Here is a 25,404-nt window from a genome sequence, read left to right as displayed (position 1 = left end):
CCCAGGGATACTGATGTTGCTGCTTTGTGGGCACACTGGGTTAGATGACAGTGTTTTGTTTTCTCCAAGTCTGAAATGAAGACGGATGTATGAACGAATATCCTTTAGGCAGCAGGGGAGGTCTTCTCCATGGTTGCCCCGGTGAATCAGCAGGAGTAGCTCTTATAAATGGTCCAAGAAAGAATTATTAGGGTACACACAATTGGGAATGACGGCAATGGTCCCAGTATTCTACACTTGATACATGTCTCCAGAACTTGGACTTGGGGTTAAGATTGAAGCTGGAGGCAAAGCAACTTCTCTTCTCTTCGTGGAGAGAGGCCTGGTCCTGAAACACACATCTGAGCTCTATATCTATGGGCAAACACAGAAAAATAATGAACTGTTGATAACTTTCTGTGGAAATGCATTCTTTGGGGGTTTTTTTAACAGACAAGTTGTTGATCTTGGGAAATCACAAAACGTTAAGTTAACATAAGAGGCAGCTTTCTAAGGACCTCATTCTTCCTCTAGCTTAATACCTTTCCTTCCTCCGCAGCCATCTCTTGTTGACACAGGGTAGCCATGCTTGTCACTGGGAAAATGCTATCTGATAAGCGATGGCTCCTGCCAAGGGTTTTCTCCTGCCTTCCCATCATTCTGCCCTCCCACTCTACCCTTCTTCCAGGACTAGTACTAGCTGAGCTTACCAGATCCCTGCAAAGTCTTGACAAAATCACAGAAGCAGGCTGAAAAAGATGGGAAGGATTTTAGAGATTTAGAGGGGTCTGGCCCAGTTTTTTTTTTTTTTTTTTGATGTGGACCATTTTAAAAGTCTTTATTGAATTTGTTACAATATCGCTTCTGTTCTATGTTTTGGTTTTTTGGCCACGAGGCATGTGGGTTCCCAGCTGCCCTACCAGGGACTGAACCTGCACCTTCCACACTGGAAGGCGAAGTCCCAACCACTGGACCACCAGGGAAGTCCCTGGCCCACTGTTTTTGTTTTAAATGAGAAAATTGAAATTTGAAGAGGAGAAATATGTCTTTCAAGGTCACACAGCAAAATGCTGGCAGAGCCAGTGCAATGAACAAGATCTTCTGATACCCGGTCCAGTAGTCTTTGACTGCATCCTATTCTCATGGGATGGGAAAGTTGAGATGGGCAAGACCAAGCAGGATGGGTTATTCGCAAGTTCATTCAGCTACCTAGAAGCCCAGATAAAATTTGAGTATTGTGTTGTGATAATTCAGTGATAAAATATATCAGACATGGGTTTTGTTTCATTTTGTTTTATCTAATAGCCCAGCCTTTACAGATGAGGACACAGAGGCTCAGGGATGACATTGGCCAACACATCCCTGGTATAAAAGTTACTGATTCACTCATTCTGGAACTTTCCAAGCATTCCTTTGAACCTCTGCTCTTTCTGATTTTCCCACTTCTGACACATTTGCAGCGCAAAGAGTGAGTGTCCTTGGTTTTCTTCTTAGAATCTTGAAGGAAAATCTTTCTTACTCCTCCCTAGAGGTTTTGTACTTCCTTCATGCTCAGCCAGAGAGGAGAAAGTTCAGTGTCCAAAGTGACATGGAAAGTGAAAGGCTGTCCAAGACCCCTGGCATCTCCATGCTTCCAACATGAGTTTTCTCTGGCCTTGGCTTATTAATGATGGTATATTAAGACCTCATTTTTATAGATCTCACCAATTTGGAATTAGTGACAACTGTGACAGGGGCCAAATTGAGGTTTAACTTTGAGAATCAAAAAGGAAAATTTGAGCAAATTAGTAGAGTTAATGATATTTAAAAGTGGATGTTTATAGAGAACAGATGTATGGTTGCCAAGGGAGAGGAGGGGTGGGGAAGGGAAGAACTGGGAGTTTGGGATTAGCAGATGCAAACTATCATATATAGGATGGATAAACAACAAGGTCCTACTGTAGAACACAGGGAACTATATTCAATATCCTGTGATAAACCATAATGGAAAAGAATATGAAAAAGAATGTATATATATGTATAACTGAATCACTTTGCTGTACAGCAGAAATTAACACAACATTGTAAATCAGCTATACTTCAATAAAATAAATCTTTTTAAAAAGTGGATGTTTAGCCAATTTAAGAACCATGTTAAGCATGTTCAGAATTCCTTGACTCAAACCTCTTGACCATTTTTATATCAATTACACATTAGTCTTACCTGTTCGGTAAGGAAGGTCTCCTGTGATTGTCTATGAGGAAACATATTGCTAGTCTAATCTGGCCATTCTGTGTATGTGTAAGCATTGTAATTAAATTGCACTTCTCTAAAAATAATTTTTTTTGCCAACTCAGAATTTTGTCTTCCTTTGGGTTTCCTTCCAATAATGAATATAGATTAATGAAGCTTTGCTATACTTGTAATGTGTGTGTGCTTGCTGTGTGTCATCATGGATTAGCGACACCACGACTTAGAGGTAATCCACTGTAATAATGATTGTTGTAGTGAGCAAAACAGGTTTCAGGATATGTGTGGTTATGTGTTACTATGTATTAGAATAGTAAACAGGTTTATAACTTTGTCCTAGGTAAAGAATGCCATTGGTAAGAGATAATAAAAAGATTTTTGAATATAAGCTCAACTCAGCCAAGGAGAAGGGTTTTAATTACAAAGGAGCTGGGCAGTTGGTAAGAGAGTATAACTGACTGTGGACTCTAGGAACTATGGAGGTGCTGAAGCTGGCAGAAGGCCATGTCCTGTTTGGCAATACTTTGTTTGCTGAAGCAGAGCCCACCAGTATCTAGGTTATGGGGAAAATTCAGAAACACAGAACAACAGATGACCTTAGCAGCAAAAGTGAATATGGGCCAAAGGAAATAATATAAAAAAAACAAGTCCAGAGAAAGAGGAGAGGTCTTGAGCAAGACTCCAAATCTAAATCAATTTTCATGGCACAACCTCATTCTCTGGTTAAAATGTCATGGCTATTTAACCACCTGTACTCTGGTCACCCATGGCAACTGCAAGCACTAACTCTAAAACCAAACTAAGGCCTAATGTCCAAGAATAATAATGCTGGAGTAGATGAATATGGATACAAGGTTGTAACTTCTGATTCTGCTTTGAGTTGGTACACCTTATCCATTGGCACTTGTTCTAAGCCTACCTTCCTACATTCCTTTTGTTCACCATTTTTAAAGCATTATTAAAATCTAACTTGCATATCATACAATTCACCCATTGTAATATACAATTTGATGATTTTTAGTAAATTTATGCCATTGTGGGCATCACCATAATCCAGTTTTACAATGCTTCCATCACCCTAAAATCTTCCTCATTCCCATTTGCAGTCAATCTCTGTCTCTGCTCCCACCTCCAGTGATCTGCTACATCGTTTTGTGATTTTTAGTTACCTTTAGTTTTGGCTCTGTGTTCATAGAAGCAAGCATGTGGCTATTTTAAGAGACATAGGTTATGTTGAAACGGCTTTATTATTTTTTTAATCCATAAATATCTGTTACTGACAAAAGTGGAAAAATCCTTAAGACTAAATCTTACTAAAGTGATATCTGTTTACAGTACATACAGAATGTGCTTTGACAGGTAAGTAGAACGATGAGATTTGTACAGAAGCAGCAGTTACGGGAGCACTGCTCATCGTGAAGCTTACTTATGAGGAATGAAGAAACTGTGCAAAGGTACAGATAGAAAGGTACTTTTCATCAGTACTACCATATGTAATAAACATGGAATCCATAAATTGGGCTAATGCGTAAAAATGTTCATTAATCTCCCCTTAGGAAATTGTGTCCCCAAACTAAAAACATTACAGTAAGAATTGCTTTTTTTTTAATTAGAGAATTTCAAGAATTCTTTACTACAAAATGTCTAGTTGAGTTATAGAACTAGAGGAATATTGCCACTACGAAGCAAATGAATGAGTCCTCCCAGGCAGTGGCATTCAAGGGTCACAGCAGGAGTGGACAGCAAAGTTGAGCAGGGGTCTTCCTCTCCCTCAGGAGGGAGGGTATTAAGAAAACATATGACGTCATTTCTCTGACTGATGGATGGTTGATGTGTTTGTCGATTTACAAGATGGGTTCAATGATACTGACTTGGACTCTCAATTCTTGCTTCTTCACAAGCTTTCACCGGGAGGATGACAGGGTCACAAGGAGGGGCTAGAAAGGTACTGGGATGGGGTGGGTGCCCACCTCTTAGCAGCCCATGGGGGATGTCTCCTCCTCCTCCAGGTGAACGGAGCCCAGTGTCTGGACTCGGTCTTCAGGACACAGGTTCTGGAGGGGGATATAACATCCACTGCCCCACAGGGGCTCTGCTGTGCATTCCCCTCTGTGGCTTGGAATACGTTTCCAAGCTGCCCTCAGATACAAACTTCATGCCATTGTGGGCCAACCTCTGGACCTTTCTCCTCTAGCCTGTCCCCTCTCTGAAATCAGAACCACCTCCCTCCAGCTTTAAGGACCGCATCAAAATGAAAACTTAAGAATTCCCCAACAACACAGACACCTAAGATGACTTAGGTGTGTCTAGATGGGGGGGGAAATCCATGACACACGGTTGGTAACCCACTGAATGGGTAGGCTCTTACACCGTCAGACAGGAGAGCACCCCTGGGTGGCTGCGACCACAGGGCCCACCCCAGGTTCTGGAGAGGAGTCTGGTGGCTGCCTAGGGCATCTGAGGACGCCGCTGTGGGGCGGGTGGAATCGGATGCGTGCAGCCCAGTTGAGGATGGGAGGAACGCAGAGAGGAGCGGGTGCCAATGGGGAATGGGAGCCCTACATGTAAGAGAGGGATGAAACTTCAGAACTCCTTTGCTCAAAGCCCCTCACTTTACAGATGGGAAACGGAGGCGCCGAGCGAGGACGTGGCTCGTCCTTGGTCACATGGCAAGACGGAGACAAAGCCAGGGCCGAAGCCATGTCTCCAAGAGCCTCAGCCCTGTGCTCTTTTCCTCCTGTAGTACGCTGCCTTCTGAAATCAAATATAGAGCCTAGGAAGACATAGCTTTCATATCGAATCTGTCACTAAAATGCTGCATTTATATATATATATATAAATAGGAACCCTGAAAAACACTTCATTGAAACACAACGAGCTTCCTTGAAAATACTCCAGAGCCAAGTTTCCCAGGTTTGGGGAGGATGGTGGAGGAAGGTATGTGGGGGGAACAGAGCAGGTGCTTCCTAGGACCCAGGTCATTGGCAACCCTTGCAGATTACCTTGGGTCGGGTCCACAGTTGCCTGTGAATGGAATCTTGAGGCCAGAAGGCTGGTGGCAGACAAGATATCTCTGAAGAAAATGGATTGTTTGGTAGCAGGGTTATTGGAACGGATATTTCCCCATGCTTGGAGAGTCATGAGGCTCTCCAGTCTTTGGGGACAAAGAGGGATCTGTGACACACATAAGCAGGACAGGCACAAGTGAGATGGAACAGTGGCCAAGAGCCCTCAAAAAGGATATGAATCTTTGGCCAGAGCAGGAGCCTCTGGGCTAGCAATAGGCTGGGGCAGACGCTTCAGGGACGTGCCAGCTGTAGGAACCAAAGCTGATCTTTGACCCATGAGGCCTCTGACAGAGCAGCTCCCATCCTTTATCTCGTAGGGGCAGGAGGTGAAGAATAAACCAATGAGGCCAACAGAGACCTGAAGAATGTCTCATTCTGGGACTGTTTTCATTGAGAGCTCTACATTTTAGAACCAGAAAGTACAGCAGGACCAGGGAAAAGAAAGTATGGATGGAGAGAGGTAAATGGAAGAAAAGGGCAAGGCGGGGGAGATGAGAGGGAGGAAGGGCTGAATGGGCGTAGAAGACTGAGGTGAGTTTCCAGGTGGGAGAGTGGAAAGAGGGGAGGAGACGTTTGAATTAAGAGAAGGGTTGGAACTTTCTAGAAGGCAGACCCATCACCCAAGACACTGGGGAGCGCTGAGGGCAGAAGCCCATTTAGGGGGTTAAAGGAATTCATGGGAAAGCCTTTGTGACTTACGAGCTCACGGAGCCAGGAGTTAACTGGTGGAAGTGAGGCAGGAAAGGTGGAAGGACATGACAGATTGTGAGAGCTTCGCTGTCATCAAAGGCCAAGCAGATCAGCTAGAACCTTCAGGGCAGGAGAGAACCCATGCAGACCGCAGTGCATTCCCAGCAGAGCAATGGAAGCTCACACAGAGAGCCGGGCAAGCAGAGGGAAACTTTGGGCTTTGCTGGGGGAGGCGGGCTTCCATTGTCAGAGAAGGGCCAGCCCTTCCAAGTGTGGTAGTGGCCACCAGCCTGGTGAGGCTGGAAGTCAGGACATCTGGGTTCCAGCCCCAGAACCCTCTCTTAACCTGCTACAAGAACTTGTCCGGTAACTTGGCTTTGCTTATTCTGCAAACATGGATGGCACGACCGATAAATGAGATACTGCTGTGTCCCAGTTAAGACATCATTGTGTGGATTTTGAAATGAGGGACTGAACTGGAGCAAGTTTGTAGACTTCTTTCTCTTATTTCCTTCCTTCCTTCCCTCCCTCACTCCTTCCAAACCCAAGGGTGAAGCAGAAGGATCATTTAAAAGAAGTAATGGTTCAGGTAGAATTTTTTGATCCGAGTGATACCAGAGGTTTTAAACTGGGCAGCAGGAATGCTGGGATGAGAAATGTTTTGGAATCAATCTATCAAACAACCCCTGAGACAGACACACAGGGCTGGGAGGAGCATCGTCCTGAGGGCTGGAGGACTTGGTGCTGAGATGATGCTTCAGACACAGAATGAAATCTGCTTTCTGGTTCAGATATATGTGTGTGCAGACACCCGGTGAGGGGATTCTCACCCACTCACGTCCTTTCCCCTCTGTCCCAGCAGGCAGCCTTCAAGGGGACTTCAAGGGCTGGATTAGAGAGCAGTGGGCAGAGGGGACCAGCTGTGACAGACACACGTTCGTTTCCAGGAACAGTTGATTGCCTCCAGCCCAACCCTCTTAGCCTCACCTTCTGGACCAAAAAGTCTCATAAACCCTTAGGGACCAGCCCTTGAGAAGGTTTATGTGTTTGTAAGGAAGGAAAGCAGACTTATCCCTGTCCTCACAGCCTCACAGACCCAGTGACCCTGCCCCATTGGGGACTTCAGGCCTGTGTCCCTCACCCCCAGCTCAATCCCCTCCTGATTCATGTGATAGTGAGCCTTAAGGGGAGGGGGGGAACAAGAGCTTTGGAATTCTTGAATAAGTAAGAGGAATCAGTCAATTGATTTCTCTGTGGATTAGATTAAAAATTCCCAGGGCTGACACTGGGGAGTTCTCCCTGCCCCGCCCCCCTTTTTAAAGGGCCATACATATTGTTTGCGGAACTGGGGAATCTAAAAGCCCAGTTTAAGGTCTTTGCTTTTGGAGTCTGACTGTGGCGGCAGTCACATTTTTAGTATCATACCTTCACCCAATAGTCTGAAGCCGATTCCCCCAGCTCCAGCCCAGGGAGGTACCCTGGCTCTGAGAATGGGGGAGCCCCTTCTCTACCCCACCCCAGGCTCTAGTCTCCAGGGAGTGGATGCTGCTTCGTTCACTGTCTGCTCTCCAGGTGGCTGTCATATCCTGCCCACCCCCCAGGCTGGAGGCAGAGAAGAGATGGGCTGGCGGGGGCAGCCCCCCAATAGAGCTGAGGGCATGGATCTGCCTGGCGCCCAATGCCCCCTTCAGGGGAGCGACTGGGGAGCTGCCCAGTTAACTCCCAGACCAATAGCCTGGAGTACCATTATTTGCGTCTGCTAATGGGTCTCTGTCCCTTTGATCCAAAGGAGGCACTGGTCTGTAGAAGCAGCAGCCGGGAGAGAGTCATGGAGCTGCAGGAGAATGGGAGGTGGGGGAGGGGTGGGGAAACAGGCAGAGAGAGCAAGTTCTAAACAGAGAAGGGGCCAAGCAGGGGGGCAGTGATGGGGAGAGGGGAGCAGGCAAGGCTCAGGACAGCCACCTGGGGTCCTCCTTGGCTGGGGCTGAGCTGCCCCTCTATAGAAGCCAGAGCCTCTGTCCTGCCTGACGTGCGTGGTGGGAGCCCTGGGCGATGGGAATGGCGAGCCCCTGAGGCCCAGGGCGTCACAGTGGCCTCCCCACCTCCGCTCTCTGGCCAGGGGCAGACGCCTCTTGGGAGAAGAGCAGGGGAGGGGAAGGCAGGCCAGAGTGGCAGGTCACAGTTCAGACCTAGAGGCCTGGAGGAAGTGTGGAGATCACCAGGTTGCTGGGGAGGGCACCCCAGAAGTCCCTGCACCCCGTCCCTGCTCTCTTCTGGAAGGACTAGAACAAAGCCCCAGCGAACCCAGGGGTGGAATCTAAGGCTGGGGGAGGGGCAGAGCCTTGTGGGCGGGGCAGCCAGCTGGAATGGGGCGGGGTTCCCACCGGTGGAGAGGCAGCTGAAGGAAGGGAACCCCTCCCTGTCCCGGGGCTTAGGGGAGGGGCACAGGGCCCCAGGGCGTCGGCGGAGGAAGGGACACCCAGTGGGGACCAGAGAGTTCCAGCAGGCAGAAGAGAATCATTATTGTGCTTATGGACACAGCAGCTCCCTGGCTCTGAGAGAGCGAGCAGGCAGTTTTTAGGCACTAGAAGATTTCCGTGATGCGGTTTTAAGTAAATGAATGAGACCAAGTAGCCTATTCGGTCAGGGTCAGCCCATTGACTGCACCCACTGGCCAATTCAAACCCAGGCAGCTTCGGGCCAGGGTCAGGCCAGGGTCTCCAGCACGGGGAGAGGGGATGTGGGACTGAAAGGGAGTTGGTGACAGTGGGGGGAGGGGGGCGGGACTGGGGCCTAGCCCCGCTCCTCCCTCCCCTTCACTTCTTCTGGAAGAGTGAGGGTGATCGCTCTAGATCCCAGGTCCGAGTGCGCTGTGCCAGGCCACCGGCCGTGTCCCAGGAATATGGCTTTCCGGGCAAAGGCGGTGCACCCCCAGCTCCTACAGAGGGGTCGAGGGAAGGGAGCCATCCAGAGCCGGAAGCTCTGCTCCAGGCCCCTCTCGACCCCTGGCCTGCCTGCCCCGCTGGTCACACGGTCACTTCTGTCTTGCTGGCTGTGTAGCAGGTGTGGTGGCCTGGGATGTAGTGGAGCTGTTCCACGGTGTTGTGTCTGCGTGAGGCAAAGGCCTGGCGCCTGGCCGCCGTCTGGCTGTGGCCCAGGGTGGCGCAGGAGTTACTGGACGCACTGGGATGGGAGTGCATCTTGGTCATGCGGTAGCGGTCCAGCACGGGCGTGGACACAAAGACATCCGTGTGCGAGATGGCCCGCGACAGGGACTGCTCGGGGAAGGCCGTCCGCTCCGGGGACAGCAGCGGGTCCTGGGAGTGCAGGCGCTCCGTGGAGAGCAGCTGCTCGTCCGACAGGATGCGGTCGTAGGGCATGCAGAACTCATCCGGCAGGCTCCGCTCCAGGGACAGGACCCTGTCCTGCGACATGGCCCGGAGGGGCCGGCGGGGTCGCTCTCGCGGCAGCGGCTTCTGTTGGGACATCTGGATGACGTTGAGGGGGAGGGTGCCACGGGCGGCCAGGTCGGGCAGGTGCCGCCTTCTCATGTAATACTCGTCTGCCTCCCTGTCAGCTGTAGGGGAGAGAGACAGTGCGAGAAAGAAAGAGAGAGAGAGAGGAGTGAGCTGGGGCGACACTGTGACAGTGCAGCCAGGATGCAACTAGGATCCTGCAGCCCAGACAGGTAGAGGCTGTGCTTCTCCAGACCCCAGGGGTCTTGTTAAATGCAGAGTCTGATTCTGACCTAGCTCTGGGGTGGGTCTGAGAGTCCGCATCTCTAAGGAGCTCCCAGGCAATTCTGATGCCCCTCGTCCCTGGACCACCTTGAGTATCCGGGGTTAATGGACTCCCTCGAGGTCTCCAGGGGGTTCATGGCCGAATAGATGGCAAGCCCATGACCCTGAACTCCTGCTCCGGTGCTGCTCCTGCCACACCATGGTCCCGAAACAGAACAGCTCCCTGGGTCTCGCTGAAACACCCAAGGAGCAGCCGGCAGCTTTCTGATGAGGCTCAGAACCTCTCTCCAAGGAAGTTGGGCTGCAGAACCAGACTCCTGCTAGAATAAAGCAGAATGCTCCATCCAGGAGGCGCTTGTGAAAATCCTTACTGGTAACTTAGAAACATAGTAACACCTTCTCTGGAGTAACAGCCTATGCCTAGGAAGCCAACACATGGGCATCCAGCCCCCGCACAAGCACAGAATCAAGTCTACACGTGCTTCGCCTGTGCCCACAGCACGAGCAGGCCCGGACAATCCCATGTGTGCACCTCGTTCAGATGCTCCGCCCATCTCTCCATCCACGAGGCCCCCCAGGCTCACCCTTGAACTCACCCAGGACATGCACAAGCCTTCTTTGCCCCACATTTCAGGAATGAGGCTTCCTACAGGCAGCCTTCCAGATCTCTGCAGAATGTGGGATTCCCATTTTTAGCCATAGAAACTCACTGTTCCACCTTGGCGGTGGCTGATATGGACTCATGGGCTGAACTTCTATCACAATAGGTTACCCTATACTGTCAAGCACAGGCTCGGCCCTGTAGCTGGGTGGTCATCGAAATAGACTCATCGGGAAATGGAGGCAGAAGGTCCAGGGGTTGGAAAGCTGGAAGAGAAGACCTCTCCTGCCATGTACCTTCTTGACATTGTAACATCTGAAACCCATCAATCCCTAGAGCTCCCCAGACTCAAATGGCAGAGCTGGGACCATGGGATGTACTGGGCTCAACTCATGAAACGGGGTGTGTGCGTGGAATGGGGAGTCTCAGGTTCCCAAGGCGGTGTTAACGGGGTTAGGGAGGGAGCTGGTTTATGGGCCCTTCCGCAGCCGGTCTCTGGGAAGAGTCTCAGAGAAAGCTCTGGCATTGAGAGTCTTTACTCCAAGACAGATAGAGAGCAAGGAAGGCCCAGGGTTTGAAAAGGCAGGTGTGGGCTGAAGCTGGGGAAAGGCTTTCTCTTGTAGTTAACCTGGTACATGAGCTGAAGCACTGCTTCCCATGGGAATGTGGCTCTGAGGATCCCATGGCCTCCATTCTACTGAGGGAGAAGATGGAGTCACGCTCTAAAGAACAAAAACAAGGGACTTGTCTGTTCTCTTCTACTGTGCTACACCTTGCTCTTTGTTCTTGGGCCCCCCCTCCCATGCCCTCAGGCGCACGGCAAGAGAGTGAGACACAGGAAGATGTTGTGGAGGCCCCAGAGGCAGACCCCAACCCCAGGAAAACCCCACTTACTTAGCCTCTTCAGGGATGAGTACTTGCTGGGATGGGTCTTCACTGCGGACTCGTAGGATGGGGGCAGGTGGGCCAAGTTCTGGAAGGAGCGGGAGAAGGAGAGGTCATAGGGCTCAGTGGCCGATGTCAGGATGTTGTTCATCCGAGGCTTCTCTGCAAAAGAAGGGAGGGGTCATGGCGTTAGTGGGGACAAAGGCTGGGGGGCAGGCAGGAAGGAAGCATTCAGGTTCCATCTCTCATCCCTGTCCTGCTTTCCTGGCTCCCTGTGCTAGGACACAGGTGATGCTGGTGACTCAGCCTCCCTCAGTGCTCAGCTTCAGTTGCCAACAGGCTGGGGGGCAGGTGCTTTTGGCTGCACTGGCCATGATGGCAGGTTACCCTTCCTTGAATGGCAAACTCTTTCTGCCGGTATATCACTGGGCTGTCTGATGAAAATGTAAGCCCGATGGAGCAGAGTGGGGGGTGTCATAAAATCATCTATTTTGGTGTGAAGGTTCTATCCTTTCCCCAATAGCATTAGGCAGACTAGCTCTCAGGCTCAGAAAAAATCTGAGTTTGAAGGAGGTAGAGTGACCCATCTTGTCTGCATACCCATAGGACTGGGTCCAGGACCCAGCTCCACCAAGACTACAACCCACACTGTCCATGAGGTCATTGCACCTCTCACACCACCCCTTCCACCTTTGGCTTCTCCAAGCCCTGCAACTGACAAGCCACTGTGAGCTACAAAGCCATTTTCTCTTGTTCCTACTCCTTCCTCTGAAGCCCCCTTAGCCATCTCTGAGCTGCTGGAGGAAAGAACGTGGGCAAAATGCCTAGTACATCATTCTGTTTTTCTCCCTCCATCCCTCGAGATTACAAAGTCTAAGAGATAGAAGGGAGAGTTGTTCAGTGCCAGACCTGGGGAAAAGAAGTGGGGAAGACATGGAAGGAAAGAACAAAGAGAAGTGAGGTGAATGACTAATGAGGTGAATGAGTTGGGCTGGGCTCTGGGGTCCAGATTAGGAATAACACAGGAGTCGGGGGAAGAGGAGATGCAGGTATGGGTGCTGAGTGGCCATGAAGGTGGGGGACAAAAAGGAATAGAGATCCAAGGCAGGAAGACAAGCATGCCTTGGTGCTTGACCGACTTGAAGCACAGCCAGAAGTTAACAGGTATTGCTGGGAAAACAGTGGTACCATTCCCAGAAATGAGGCAGCTGGGTGGCTCTTGCATCATCCCTCCATCCTCTTGGTTTGGGACATCCAAGAAAGGGCAGGCTCTAACTTTGGACAAATGTATCAGTGGTCTGTGTCTCCCTATGCCTCTTGGCAAAGAGGGTGCTGTGAACCGTGGGACAAAGAGAAGGACCCCTAGGCTTGGTCCAAGGGCAGCCTCAGTACAGGGAACTCCTGGCTTCTGTATCCCTTCCTGCCTTCACTGGTACCCCCAACACTGGGGGTGGAGCCAGGGGAGGCCAGCCAATGAGCTGGTGTTCGCGCCAGCTCAGTACATATGTGAGGCTGTGGGGGATGCTCTACATCCCTGAGTGATCAGAACATGCTGTACTGAAAGAGCCTCCCTGGCACAGATCGGGACAGATACCAGCAAGTGGAGTGGGTAGGAAGCCGGGAGCACTGCTACCCAGAGCTGGGTAATAGCCACAGCCCCTTAGCTCTGGTTTCCTCACTTTTGGCCGTGCTGGAGAAGAACGAGCTTCCCTCTGCCTGTTGGCATCATAGTCCCACTGAGGGCATCACTCAGCTCACCCACTTCCAACTGCAACATTTCTGGGTGCTCTTACCCCTCACTGTTCTCCAAAACCTGCCACTGAGCCAAAGCCAGCCCTTCCCTGCTTTTTCCCTCCACCATGATTTCCCCTGCCCCCTTGCTCATGCTCTCTCTCCTATTGCAATGCCCTTCCTTATTCTTCCTCTATCCAGATTCTCCCTTCCCCCAAGACCCTTCGCTATGACAACATCACATCTTTAAAGCCGAGAGTGATATCTGATCTTCAAGCCCCTATTGCTCTTCTGGTCAATACCACCCAGTTTAGTGTCTATGTCGTCTCTAATCATTTGACTTGAGTTGGTCTTGCTGATCTCCAAAGATTGCAATCTCCTTGACAGCAGAAGTCTTGCTTTCCAATCTTTCTGATGCCTTCATAGTGCTTGGCCCAAAATAAGGATCCAATTAATGCTCATTTGCTAATCAAGTAGACACAGGCTGCCTCTTCTCTTGAGAGCTGCTCTGCCAGCTCGTGGGAAAAGTGTAACATCTAAGGGAGGAATGCAGAGAAAACCCTGCTTCCACTAGGCTGCGAGCCGTTCAAGGACAGGGATCGGGTCTCATCTACCCTCATCTCCTCGCACCAGGTAGAAAAAGAAGACGGGAAGAAGAGGAGGGAAGAATGGTTCCTCCTTTTGTATTCAGGGGCTGCGCTTGTGTTGACTTCTTCCGGGGAAAACCAGCTCATAGTTACTCTTTCAGAATGATACTGAGCAAGCAGAGCATTCTCGTTTGCCTTTTCTGGCTCCTCTCCTTGCCGCTGCTTCATCACCATGGGCATCCCCCAGGCTTTCTGCTCTGCCTTCTGCCTTTCTCTTTCAGCCTTCTTGCACAGATTGCCCCTACTCCCAAGGCTTCTGTTACTGCTTCCAAAGCATAACTTACATCTTCAGCTGTCATCTCCCTCCAGACTTCATGTCTGCATTTCTAACTGCCTGTTGAGTGGTTTTTCTTGCAAATCCTACAGTCATATCCGGCTCTCGATGTCCAGATCCAAGCTCACCATCAACAGCTCCATCCTCAGTACACTGGCTGCTTTCCTGATTCCTTAGATGGTGTGAATTAAGACCCTCCGTTCTTCTCATGGATCGTGGCTTTGCATTTTACTGATAATTGACTCTCATCGGCCATATTCAGTTAGTAACTAAGTTTTCCCAATTCTTTCTACAAAATGTTTCATATCTGAACCCTTCTTTCTCTCCCCACTGTCAACATCACCACTGATACCAGCTTCTTTTAACTGATCTCTCTGATTTCTCCCAGTTCTAATTTCTCCTAGGCCCCGAAACCTGAAACACCTTATTAAACTGTTGCTTTCATCATATATTTCCACTAGGAGCTGGAGGGGGACGTCAAAATAGTCCACTTTTGTTCTCCGAATTATAATGCAGAAATAGAGCAGAGTCTGACATGAGAGGGGTAGGTCTCTCTGCCAGGTGAGCTGCAGAATTTATCTTTGTTTTGAGTTTCTCTCTCACTAGAATTTAATGGGGTTTTCATTATTTCACAGCAAAGGCAGAAGAATGATGATAGCTCACAATTTACGTGGCTGTCATGTTCTATCAAGTTTTGGGCATGTACCAAAAAATAGTTGTTCACTGCAGTTCCAAATGGTAAGCTGTGATCTGGTGGGAGGACGTTGAAACCTAAGAGGGAAACATGGTTTTGTAACCCATTGGCAATTTGCTGCCATGCCTGTGCTCTGCAACTTTCAGGTTCTTCCTCTGCTGGGAAGCTAAAGCTCAGGTCATCCAGTTGGGTTTTGAGTTTTATTAAATCTTAATTAGTTTGGGGAGGATCAATAGAATTTTTCACATCGCATGTCATTCCTAAATGGTACCACAAGTAGCCTTGGGCAAAGGAGAGTGTTCACTCCTTGCTGTGGACACATGGAATTTATGGCTGCAAGAAGTGATCAAGGTTGCAAGTGAAATGCGTTAAGAAAGGGGCTTACACTTTCCCTTTCATGGCAGAAGATCACTCTGATATTGGAGACAGACACTAGGGGGACAATTGTCTAAAAGTGAGAGTGAGGCATTGTGGCCCTGGAGGAGGGCGGGTACCTGGCTCCTTACACCTTAGCTTCAATGAGCCAGTGACCATGTTTGATGCCATAATAGGCATCAGTAGTTAGGATGGAGCCACTTGGAATGAGGATGGAATGCAGAACGCTCTCAATCATCTCTCACCATGTGTAGGGGTCTGGGTAGCGCTGCTTAAAATCGGATGGTTATACTGATGATCACCTGAAAATCACAGAAAAAAATTTTTTTAAAGAAGAGTTCAGGAATTCCGTGGTCTCTCCAACACAGAAGCACCTCTCTTGACTTCTACTATGCTTCTCTGAGTCAAAGGAAGCACTTCTAAAAAGCTCAGACCTTTGGCTACCCTAGAAATAGGGCAGGGTCCCTCCTCTGCTGTTTTTGTCTCTCTCCTTCTGCATTAGGGCTTCCTCTGTCACCATGATGACCCACCCACATCTGTGGATCTGGCTGACCAGCAATAGAGGCTTTGTTGGGGTGGAGGAGGAGAAGGATGGAGACTAGGGGACATTTGGCAAATACACATATGTGAGACAGAGAACTGGGCAGGGGAAATAGATCCTTTTTTTGGGAGGAGGGTGTTCAGGTATGGTTAGCCAGGAAGAGGATGCCGTAACTTAAGGTGCTTACACTTTATGGGACTTTGATTTGTCCCAGGTCTTTATACACAGGTATCTGGGTGCATCCTGAGATGTGGCAAGCTGACATGAACTGCCCACTGCCTGGGATCCAGAGTCCTGGGTTCTAGGCTCTGTCCTGCCTATAAGTAACACAGCCTGATATTTCAAAAGCATTGGTTTTAATTAATAATGCAAAAGTCCACATTGATTGAACAAGCCACAAAATTAATAGAGTCATAGTTGCTAAAGCCAGGAGTTCAAGGCATTCTAAGGGCTTCTAAAACTGAATGGTTTGGCTTACCACTAAAGCACAATTCAACATTGTATTATGGCTTCAATTTGACATTGTATTTTTGTTTTTTGTTGGTGCATGCATCTAATTTCAACTAAAGCAAGGGAAAGGAGGCATGAGGTCTTAGCTTTAGTTTTAAACCATGGGTCACAGCTCTGCCATCCTCTTAGGTCTAGGTCTGCTTCCATTTCCTGGATGAAACCATCTTTCCTACCTTTGGCATTATACCTTCTGGCTACTCATTCTTAAGCTCCTTCACTAGATCCCTTCTTCTCTTTTATTCTCTAAATACTAGTGCTCCGTAAGGCTCAGGTGTCTTCATGAAGACTTAGGCTCCGCCTTCTTGCCCAAATTGATAGGTCTCAAGTCTACACCTCTAGCTTGAGATCCATGTGGTCTGCAGGGTTAGATTTTAAACTGCTTATGGTCATCCCTGTGAAATTCCTGCTCTTAGCCCAAACCATCACATCCCAAAGTGAGCTCATCATTTTATTCTCCTGATGCTCAAGCTCTGTCCATGGTACTGACGTTCCATGGGCTTGGAAAGTGAAACTTCAGTCCTCATTCACCATTTCCCTCCCTTCATCCTCCGTATCCATCCAGTGAATCCCCAAATCCTCTTCCTATGACCTTATCCTAAATCCAGGCCCACAATGTATTTTTTTGTTCATATTTCTCTTAGTTCTAGTCTCTGGCCATTTCCAAGACAAATCATCCTGTGTGCTCCTACCAGACAAAATTTCCCATACCAATGGAATCATTTATATCATTCCTTTGGTTCAGACCAGGGTCTTTAAATAGTCATGGACTCTATCCAGTGGGGTATAGGTTTGGGCGGTAAGCCAGCATTTCTCACATGAAGATATTCTCCCTTCCTAAAACAGAATATTAAGTTATATCCAGGGAAAAACTATTTGCCAAATGCTGAATCAGTTCTACCCTGGATCTGGATTTAAGCAAGAAGAGAGAATCCAGGAAGGGAGATAAAGGATAGATTTGTTCGACTTGTCCTCCAGAGGCAAGGAGAAAACCAGTTTCATTGTTTTTTGTTGTTATTGTTATTTTTTGGTTTATTTGTTTTTAAACAATATGGCAGCATCAAATAAACAGTTGCAAGAAATGAGAGAACCCAAGTTAAATGGTGGCAGTTAGAAATACTTCTAATCTTCCTTTTCAGAATCTAGGTGTCACCAGGAAAGGGAGATGATTCAGGTTCATTTAATAATCCCTGGTAACCAACTATGGCCCAGGCTCTGTGCTAAACACTTTCACATTTATTTATTTATTTATTTATTTATTTAATCTTATTTTTTGACTGCATTGTGTCTTCATTGCTGCACGTGGGCTTTCTCTAGTTGTGGCAAGTGGGAATTACTCTTTGTTGCAGTGTGTGGGCTTCTCATTGTGGTGGCTTCTCTTGTTGCAGAGCACGGGCTCTAGGCGCGTGGGCTTCAGTCGTTGTGGCACATGGGCTCAGTAGTTGTGGCTCGCGGGCTCTAGAGCACAGGCTCAGTAGTTGTGGTGCACGGGCTTAGTTGCTCCGCGGCATGTGAGATCTTCCTAGACCAGGGCTCGAACCCGTGTCCTCTGCATTGGCAGGCAGATTCTTAACCACTGTGCCACCAGGGAAGTCCCTCACATACATTTTTTAAACTAGTCTTTGCAATGATTTTCATTTGAATTTATATTATTGACCTACCGATTTTCAGACACTGCAAAAAACTCCTTAAATATCTCATTTGAAGTAATTCTTATAATTTTGTTTACAGATGAGTTTACAAACATGATAAATGTCTTGAATTTAGATATTTTGTTTATAAGTGCAGGGCTTTTCCTTTTGTTTGAACCTTACTTCAAATATTTTGCTAATATTTGATTTTTTTCATATACTGGCATTAAGGAAAAAAATTTAAAGTATAGAGGTGAAAAATTAAGCCATCTTAAAATAACCATTGTGGCATTTTGTTATATTTTCTTTTGTTTCCCTCCCCTTATACATTACTATGTGTATGTTTACATACACACACACACACGCACACTTAATATTGCAATGAATAACCATTTGCATTTTTCACTTTGCACAAATGAGAATCAGATTACAATGCTTAAAATGGAGAAAAATATGGTGATTTGATCCTCACACTTGTACGAAATAACAAATGCATAAGGTTATTCATTGTAGCATTTTTATAGTAGCAAAAGAAACAACCTAAATGTTCATACCTATATGTACATACACACACACAGATAAAGGTGTAGTTTCCACCTATGTAAATAAGCATATACTGCTTTTAATCTGTTTCCTGAATACTTAATGGACAACATGTCTTGAATATATTTTCATGTTTTGAAATAGTCTTTTTTTTTTTTAATTTTATTTATTTATTTATTTATTTATTTTTGTCTGTGTTGGGTCTTCGTTTCTGTGCGAGGGCTTTCTCCAGTTGCGGAGAGCGGGGGCCTCTCTTCATCGCGGTGCGCGGGCCTCTCACTGTCGTGGCCTCTCCCGTTGCGGAGCACAAGCTCCAGATGCGCAGGCTCAGTAGTTGTGGCTCACGGGCTTGGTTGCTCCGCGGCATGTGGGATCTTCCCAGACCAGGGCTCGAACCCGTGTCCCCTGCATTGGCAGGCAGATTCTTAACCACTGCGCCACCAGGGAAGTCCCTCACATACATTTTTTAAACTAGTCTTTGCAATGATTTTCATTTGAATTTATATTATTGACCTACCGATTTCCAGACACTGCAAAAAACTCCTTAAATATCTCATTTGAAGTAATTCTTATAATTTTGTTTACAGATGAGTTTACAAACATGATAAATGTCTTGAATTTAGATATTTTGTTTACAAGTGCAGGGCTTTTCCTTTTGTTTGAACCTTACTTCAAATATTTTGCTAATATTTGATTTTTTTCATATACTGGCATTAAGGAAAAAAATTTAAAGTATACAGGTGAAAAATTAAGCCATCTTAAAATAACCATTGTGGCATTTTGTTATATTTTCTTTTGTTTCCCTCCCCTTATACATTACTATGTGTATGTTTACATACACACACACACACGCACACTTAATATTGCAATGAATAACCATTTGCATTTTTCACTTTGCACAAATGAGAATCAGATTACAATGCTTAAAATGGAGAAAAATATGGTGATTTGATCCTCACACTTGTACGAAATAACAAATGCATAAGGTTATTCATTGTAGCATTTTTATAGTAGCAAAAGAAACAACCTAAATGTTCATACCTATATGTACATACACACACACAGATAAAGGTGTAGTTTCCACCTATGTAAATAAGCATATACTGCTTTTAATCTGTTTCCTGAATACTTAATGGACAACATGTCTTGAATATATTTTCATGTTTTGAAATAGTCTTTTTTTTTTTTTTTTTTTTTTTTTTTTAATTTTATTTATTTATTTATTTATTTATTTTTGTCTGTGTTGGGTCTTCGTTTCTGTGCGAGGGCTTTCTCCAGTTGCGGAGAGCGGGGGCCTCTCTTCATCGCGGTGCGCGGGCCTCTCACTGTCGTGGCCTCTCCCGTTGCGGAGCACAAGCTCCAGATGCGCAGGCTCAGTAGTTGTGGCTCACGGGCTTGGTTGCTCCGCGGCATGTGGGATCCTCCCAGACCAGGGCTCGAACCCGTGTCCCCTGCATTGGCAGGCAGATTCTTAACCACTGCGCCACCAGGGAAGCCCGAAATAGTCTTTTATATGATTTCAAAATAGTCTTTTCTATAGAATAGTCCATTGTATATATATATAGACATTCCCCTATTAGCCTATTAATGTGTATTTGGATTGTTTAAAAGTTCAATAAATGTACACCAAACAACTCTTTGTCCATGTCTTATTTCTTTAAGCAAATAACTGAAAGCAGCATTTCTTGGTCAGCACACTGCCAATTGCCTGGTGATGTGATGAGGTGGGTTAACGGATTTCCTCATACTGAACTATTCATCTATTCGTAGGAAATACCTTACTTGGTTTTTATGTCTTATTCTTTCATTACAACACTGGATCCCATTTGCATATATCTTATTTAATTCCTATGTATTCATAAAGAAAATTTGCATGTTTTGGTGCTAACATGGCAGGTTTTTTGTATCAAGGTAATGATTTTGTAAAATCAAGTGCATAGTGTTCACCCTTCTGTATGCCTTGAAACTATTAATAGAGCATATGAAAGATCTTTTCTTTGAAAGTTTGAAGAAAGGCAATAATAAAAATGCCTGGTATCTTTCGGGGAGTCCTTCGGTTTGCAGGGTGGTAGGGGGTTGGCTTGTTTATTTTACTGACTGTACAACATCAACTTCGGGAGACAGATGTTGTTACCATCACCAATTTAGCATTAAGGAAACTGAGATTTGGAGAGGTTGAATAATTTGCCCAACAGGTGAAGCTGGGATGCAAATCCAGGCAGGCTGGCACTGGAACCCACATCCTTATGTATCCTGCCTGTCATAACTTGGCAACATTTTCCTTGCATATTGATTCATTCACATTTTCTAATTCTACCTTCAGTTTGTAATTTCTATTTTTCTTAACTCCATTGAACATTTGAAACTCTATTAGCTTAAAACTGTAACATACCCTCAAAAAACCTCTATATAGGAAATTAAATTCCTTTTCTCAGTCTTAATGTTCTGTGTTAATATTTTCTGGATTAGCAATTTATTCCCGTTATTCTTCTTTTTCAAACAACTGCCGCTTTACACATCAGGGTTTTTTTCCTCTTCAAATCATGATTTTATGCTTTCAGATTTGTTGATTCCTGCCTCCTAATTTTCTTTGGTTTGGTTTGTTATTCTTTTCTAATTTTTGAGCTTGAATCTTTAGTCCATTTATTTTTACTCTTTTCTGTCAACAACATCGGGTCTTTAGCTCTGAATTTGTCTCTGGCACAATCCCATGAGCATCAATATGCAATGTTCTTATTGCTGTTAAGTCCTAAAGATCTGTAATTACAGCCTTAATTTTCTCTCTGACCCAAGATTTCTGTAGAAGAGTGTTGTTAACTTTCAAAGTGTTTGGGTTTGTCAGTTTGAACTTTTGCCATTTTATTGTATTGCAGTCAGAAAACAGGGCCTGTACAATTTCTGCTTTGAGGAATTTATTGAGGTTTTCTTTTGGGACCAATATATGATCAATTTTTTATGAATGTTTCATGAGTTATTAGAGAAAAGGTATTATTTTCTTCCCATAGAGTATAAGTTGACATATATCTATTAAATCAGATACATGAAATATATTATTCAGTTCCTCTCTATCCTAACTCATTCTTTGCCTACTTAATCTGTCAAAGACTGAGGGAGGTATCTCCAGCTCTCCCACTACTGTTGGGTTCCTGTAATTTTCTCTTTGTATTTGTTATAGAATTGGTTTTACATATTTCATAGTTACATTGTTCAGCACAAAAAAAGTTCATGGTGCTTATGTCTTCTTTGTGGCTTGTACCCTTTATCAACATTAAATAACACTTTCTGTCCTATTTCATGCCTTTTTTTTTTGCCTTTAAGTCTGCTTGATCTGATATTTATATTGCCAACCCAGCTTTCTTTTTGTTTGCATTCTCCTGGTAAACTTTGCCTATCCTTTTGTATGTAACCTTTCTGTGTCATGTTGTTTTATGCTTATCTCTTGACAAGAGTGTACAATTTTACGAAAATTTACCTATGTGCTTTGGCGCTTTCTGGGTTGTCTTGGTGGCTAAAAGTGAGTCCTTCTGGCTCAGAAAATTGTCCTTCCTTCTACTGTTGCATCCCAGCTCCCTGTTATACTTGTATGTATACGATATGACTCTGCTGCCCTCCACACAGCTCAAACTCTAGATCATGGTTAATTGACTAGATATGAATACCTGACTCACCTGGGCCAATTGGAGCTCCTTCTCTAGAAATTAAGAATGATTAAAAGAGAGAGATTTGGTCTCTCTGCATGGCTGGACCTGTGACATGTAAACTAGGTAGCTATGGCCAGTCTTGTAGATTTGGAAGAGAGAAAGTCAGTCTTTAGAGACTATGGCACATCATATTTTACAAAAAATGGTGACAGTTATATTTCTAGTCCCACACGCTCTCCCAAAACCTTTCCATTCCCCCATGAGATATGGTGTCTTCTCCATGAAACTGGAGGGCCTTCCTGACTGCCTCAAGGAGCATCGTGCAGCAGAAGTAACACTGCATGCCTTCCACAGCTCTCTCTCTTTTGACACACTCAACCTTGGATCCCAGCCACCATACTGTAAGCAAGCCCAGGCCATGTGCAAAGGCTGCCTATAAGGGCTGACAGCTCCAGCTCAGGTATCCATCAACAAACAGTGTCAACTGCCTTTGACTGCATCAACTGTCAACAGATGTATGAGTGAGAAAGACTTCAGATGATTCCAACCCCCAGCCTTGTAGATGTCCAAGCTAACACAAGTGGATCAGAGACGAGCTATACCCACTGAACCCTGCCCAAATCAGAGATGTGTGAGCAAAATAAGTGTTGCTTTTATTGTATTGTTTTCTAAAATTAAAATTTTAAATTTGAGATCATTGTAGATTCACATGCAACTGTAAGAAACAATACAGATATCTTGTGTATCCTTTAGCCAGTTTCCCCAGTAGTAACATTTTGCAAAACTATAGCACTATATCAAAACCAGAATATTGACATCGATACAGTCAAGGTATGGAACATTTCCATCAGGAGGCGGAAATGATTCCTCATGTTGCCTTTTTATAGCCACACCCACTTTCTTTCTGCATCCACCCCCTCACTAACCCCTGGTAACCATTAACCTATCCATCATTTCTATAATTTTGTCATTTCAAGAGTGTTATATGAATGGACTCATACAGTATATAATTTTGAGATTGGATTTTTTTCGTCAAGCATAATTCTCTGCAGAATCATCCAGGAATGCAACAATAGTTCATTCCATTTTATTTCAGAGTAGCAAATATTCTGTGGTGTGGATATACCACAGTTTAACTATTCATCTGTTGAAGGACATCTGGGTTGTTTTCAGTTTTATGATATTATGAATAGAGCTGCTATAAACATTCATGCGAACTTTTTTGTGTCCAGATAAGTCTTCCTTTATCTGGGATAAATGCTTAGGAGTGCGGTTGCTGGATTGTTTAGTAGCTACATGTTTATTTATTTATTTATTTTTAAAGAATCTGCCAAACTGTTTACCAGAGTGGCTGTACCATTTTACATTCCCACCAGCAATGAATGAGTGATCCAGTTTCTCCACATCCTTGCCAGCATTTGGTGTTGTCACTATTTTTTATTTTAGCCACTTTTGTCACTATTTTTGTCACTATTTGATTTTAGCCACTTTTAGCCTTGATAGCTATGGAGTGATATCTTTGTAGCTTTTGTTTGCATTTCCCTAATGGCTAACGTTGTTAAACATGTTTTCATGGGCTTATTTTTCATCTGTTTATCTTCTTCAGTGAAATGTCTCTTGATTACTTTTGCTTACTTTCTAATCAGATTATTTACATTTTTCCTGTTAAATTTTGAGAATTCTTTTTATATGCCAGATAATAGTTATTTGTAGGATACATGGTTTGTAAATATTTTCTCCCAGGCTGAAGCCTATCTTGTCATCCTTTTAACATGGTATTTTGCAGAACAAAACTTTAAATTTTGATGAAGTCTAATTTATCAGTTTTTTTTTTTTTCCTTTATGGATTGTGCTTTTGGTGTCAAGTCTAAAAACTCATTTCCTGGCCCTAGGTCCCAAAGATTTTCTCCTTTCTTTCGACATGGGTTATAGTTTTATGTTTACATTTAAGTCCATGATCCATTTGGAGTTAATTTCTGTATAAGGCATGAGACTTAGGTTGAGGGTTTTTTGTTGTTGTTGTTTGTTTTTTGCCTGCAGATCTGATGTTCAGTTGCTTTATAGCCTTTTAAAAAGGCTCTCCTTCCTCCACTTAATTGCTTTTGCACATTTGTCAAAAAGTCAGTAGAACATATTTCTGTGGGTCTATTTCTGGGTTTTCTATTCTGTTCCATTGATCTACATGTCTGTTCCTCTGCCAATACCAGACAGTCTTGATCATTGTGGCTACATGATATTTCTTGAAATTGAGTAGACTGATCACTCCCACTTTATTTTTCCTTTTAAAAGTTATTTTAGCTATTCTAGGTTTTTTGGTTGTTTTTTTTTTGCCTTTCTGCATAAATTTTAGAATAATATTGTCTGTATCTTAAAAAATCTTGAGAAGATGTTGATAGGAATTCTGTTGAATCTATATATTATTTGGGGAAAATTGTCATGTTTACTCCATTGAATCTTTCATCCCATGAGCGTGATATGTCTCTATTTATATTGTACCATTTTAATTCCTTTGACATTTTTATTATATCTAAAAGTTATTTTCTTGGGACTTCCCTGGTGCAACAGTGGTTAATAATCTGCCTGCCAATGCAGGGGACACGGGTTCGAGCCCTGGTCCAGGAGGATCCCACATGCCACGGAGCAACTAAGCCCGTGCGCCACAACTACTGAGCCTGCGCTCTGGAGCCCACAAGCCACAACTACTGAGCCCGCGTGCCACAACTACTAAAGCCCACACACCCTAGGGCCTGTGCTCTGCAACAAGAGAAGCCACCACAATGAGAAGCATGCACACCGCAATGAAGAGTAGACCCCACTCACCACAACTAGAGAAAGCCTGCACGCAGCAACGAAGACCCAACACAGCCAAAAATAAATAATAAATAAAATAAATAAAATGTTAAAAGTAAATAAATATAAATAAAAGTTATTTTCTTAGTGATTGCTCTAGGGATTACAATATGCATCTTCACTCATTACATTCTTTAGAACTAACTTATTTCCAGTAGAACATGGAAACTTTCCCCAATATTGCTCCAATGAACCCTCCCCTATTGTACTATAATTGTCATATATATTATCTATCTATTTATCTATCTATCTTTCTATCATCTACCTATGTATATGTATACATGTTATACCCAATACTACAGTATTAAAATTATTTACAAAATTTTAAGTCTTTTCAAAAAGTTAAGACATGAGAAAAATATGTGTGCTGAGTCTCTCACATTAACCACATATGTATTGTTTCTGGTGTTTTACATTTCTTCCTGTGAATTTGAATTACTGCCTGGTGCCCATTTCCTTTCAGCCCATGAAGTTTCTTTAGTATTTCTTATAAGTCAGGTCTGCTATCAGAGAATTTTCTCAGTCTTTGTTTATCTGAGGATGTCTTTATTTCACCTTTGCTTTGGAAGGTTAATCTTGCTGGATATAGAATTCTCGGTCGATAGTTTTTCTCTTTATCACTTCAAATAGGTATTTCGAACTGCCTGTGGCCTCCATGGCTTCAGATGAGAAGTCAGCCATTAATCATATTGATGCTCCTCTAATGTGGTGAGAGGGCAAGGGTGTCACCCAACACTCCAAATCGAGTGGGTCCCTTCTGACCTAACAGTAGCACAG

The 25,404-nt window shown here is 44.9% G+C and overlaps 1 protein-coding gene across 4 annotated transcripts in view; it reads right to left on the bottom strand.

Annotated features, from left to right (window-relative positions):
* Positions 1–3,437: 3,437 nt before the first annotated feature.
* Positions 3,438–25,404, bottom strand: part of SHISA6 (shisa family member 6) — a 266,393-nt gene continuing 244,426 nt past the window's right edge. For 2 of the 4 annotated variants that reach the window (XM_036838421.1, XM_036838423.1), the window contains 3 exons: positions 15,160–15,216; positions 11,203–11,355; positions 3,438–9,544 (listed from right to left, as the gene is read on the bottom strand). In XM_036838421.1, coding sequence (XP_036694316.1) covers positions 8,994–9,544; positions 11,203–11,355; positions 15,160–15,216 — 761 coding nt within the window. In that variant the 3' untranslated portion in view covers positions 3,438–8,993. The remainder of the gene's footprint in view (positions 9,545–11,202; positions 11,356–15,159; positions 15,217–25,404) is intronic. The other 2 variants (XM_036838422.1, XM_036838424.1) reach the window with 1 other exon arrangement.

The sequence above is a fragment of the Balaenoptera musculus genome, chromosome 20, assembly GCF_009873245.2.
Source record: "Balaenoptera musculus isolate JJ_BM4_2016_0621 chromosome 20, mBalMus1.pri.v3, whole genome shotgun sequence".
Lineage (NCBI taxonomy): Eukaryota > Metazoa > Chordata > Mammalia > Artiodactyla > Balaenopteridae > Balaenoptera > Balaenoptera musculus.
Note: the sequence above shows the minus strand (reverse complement) of the source record. Positions and strands in the feature narration are given on the sequence as shown.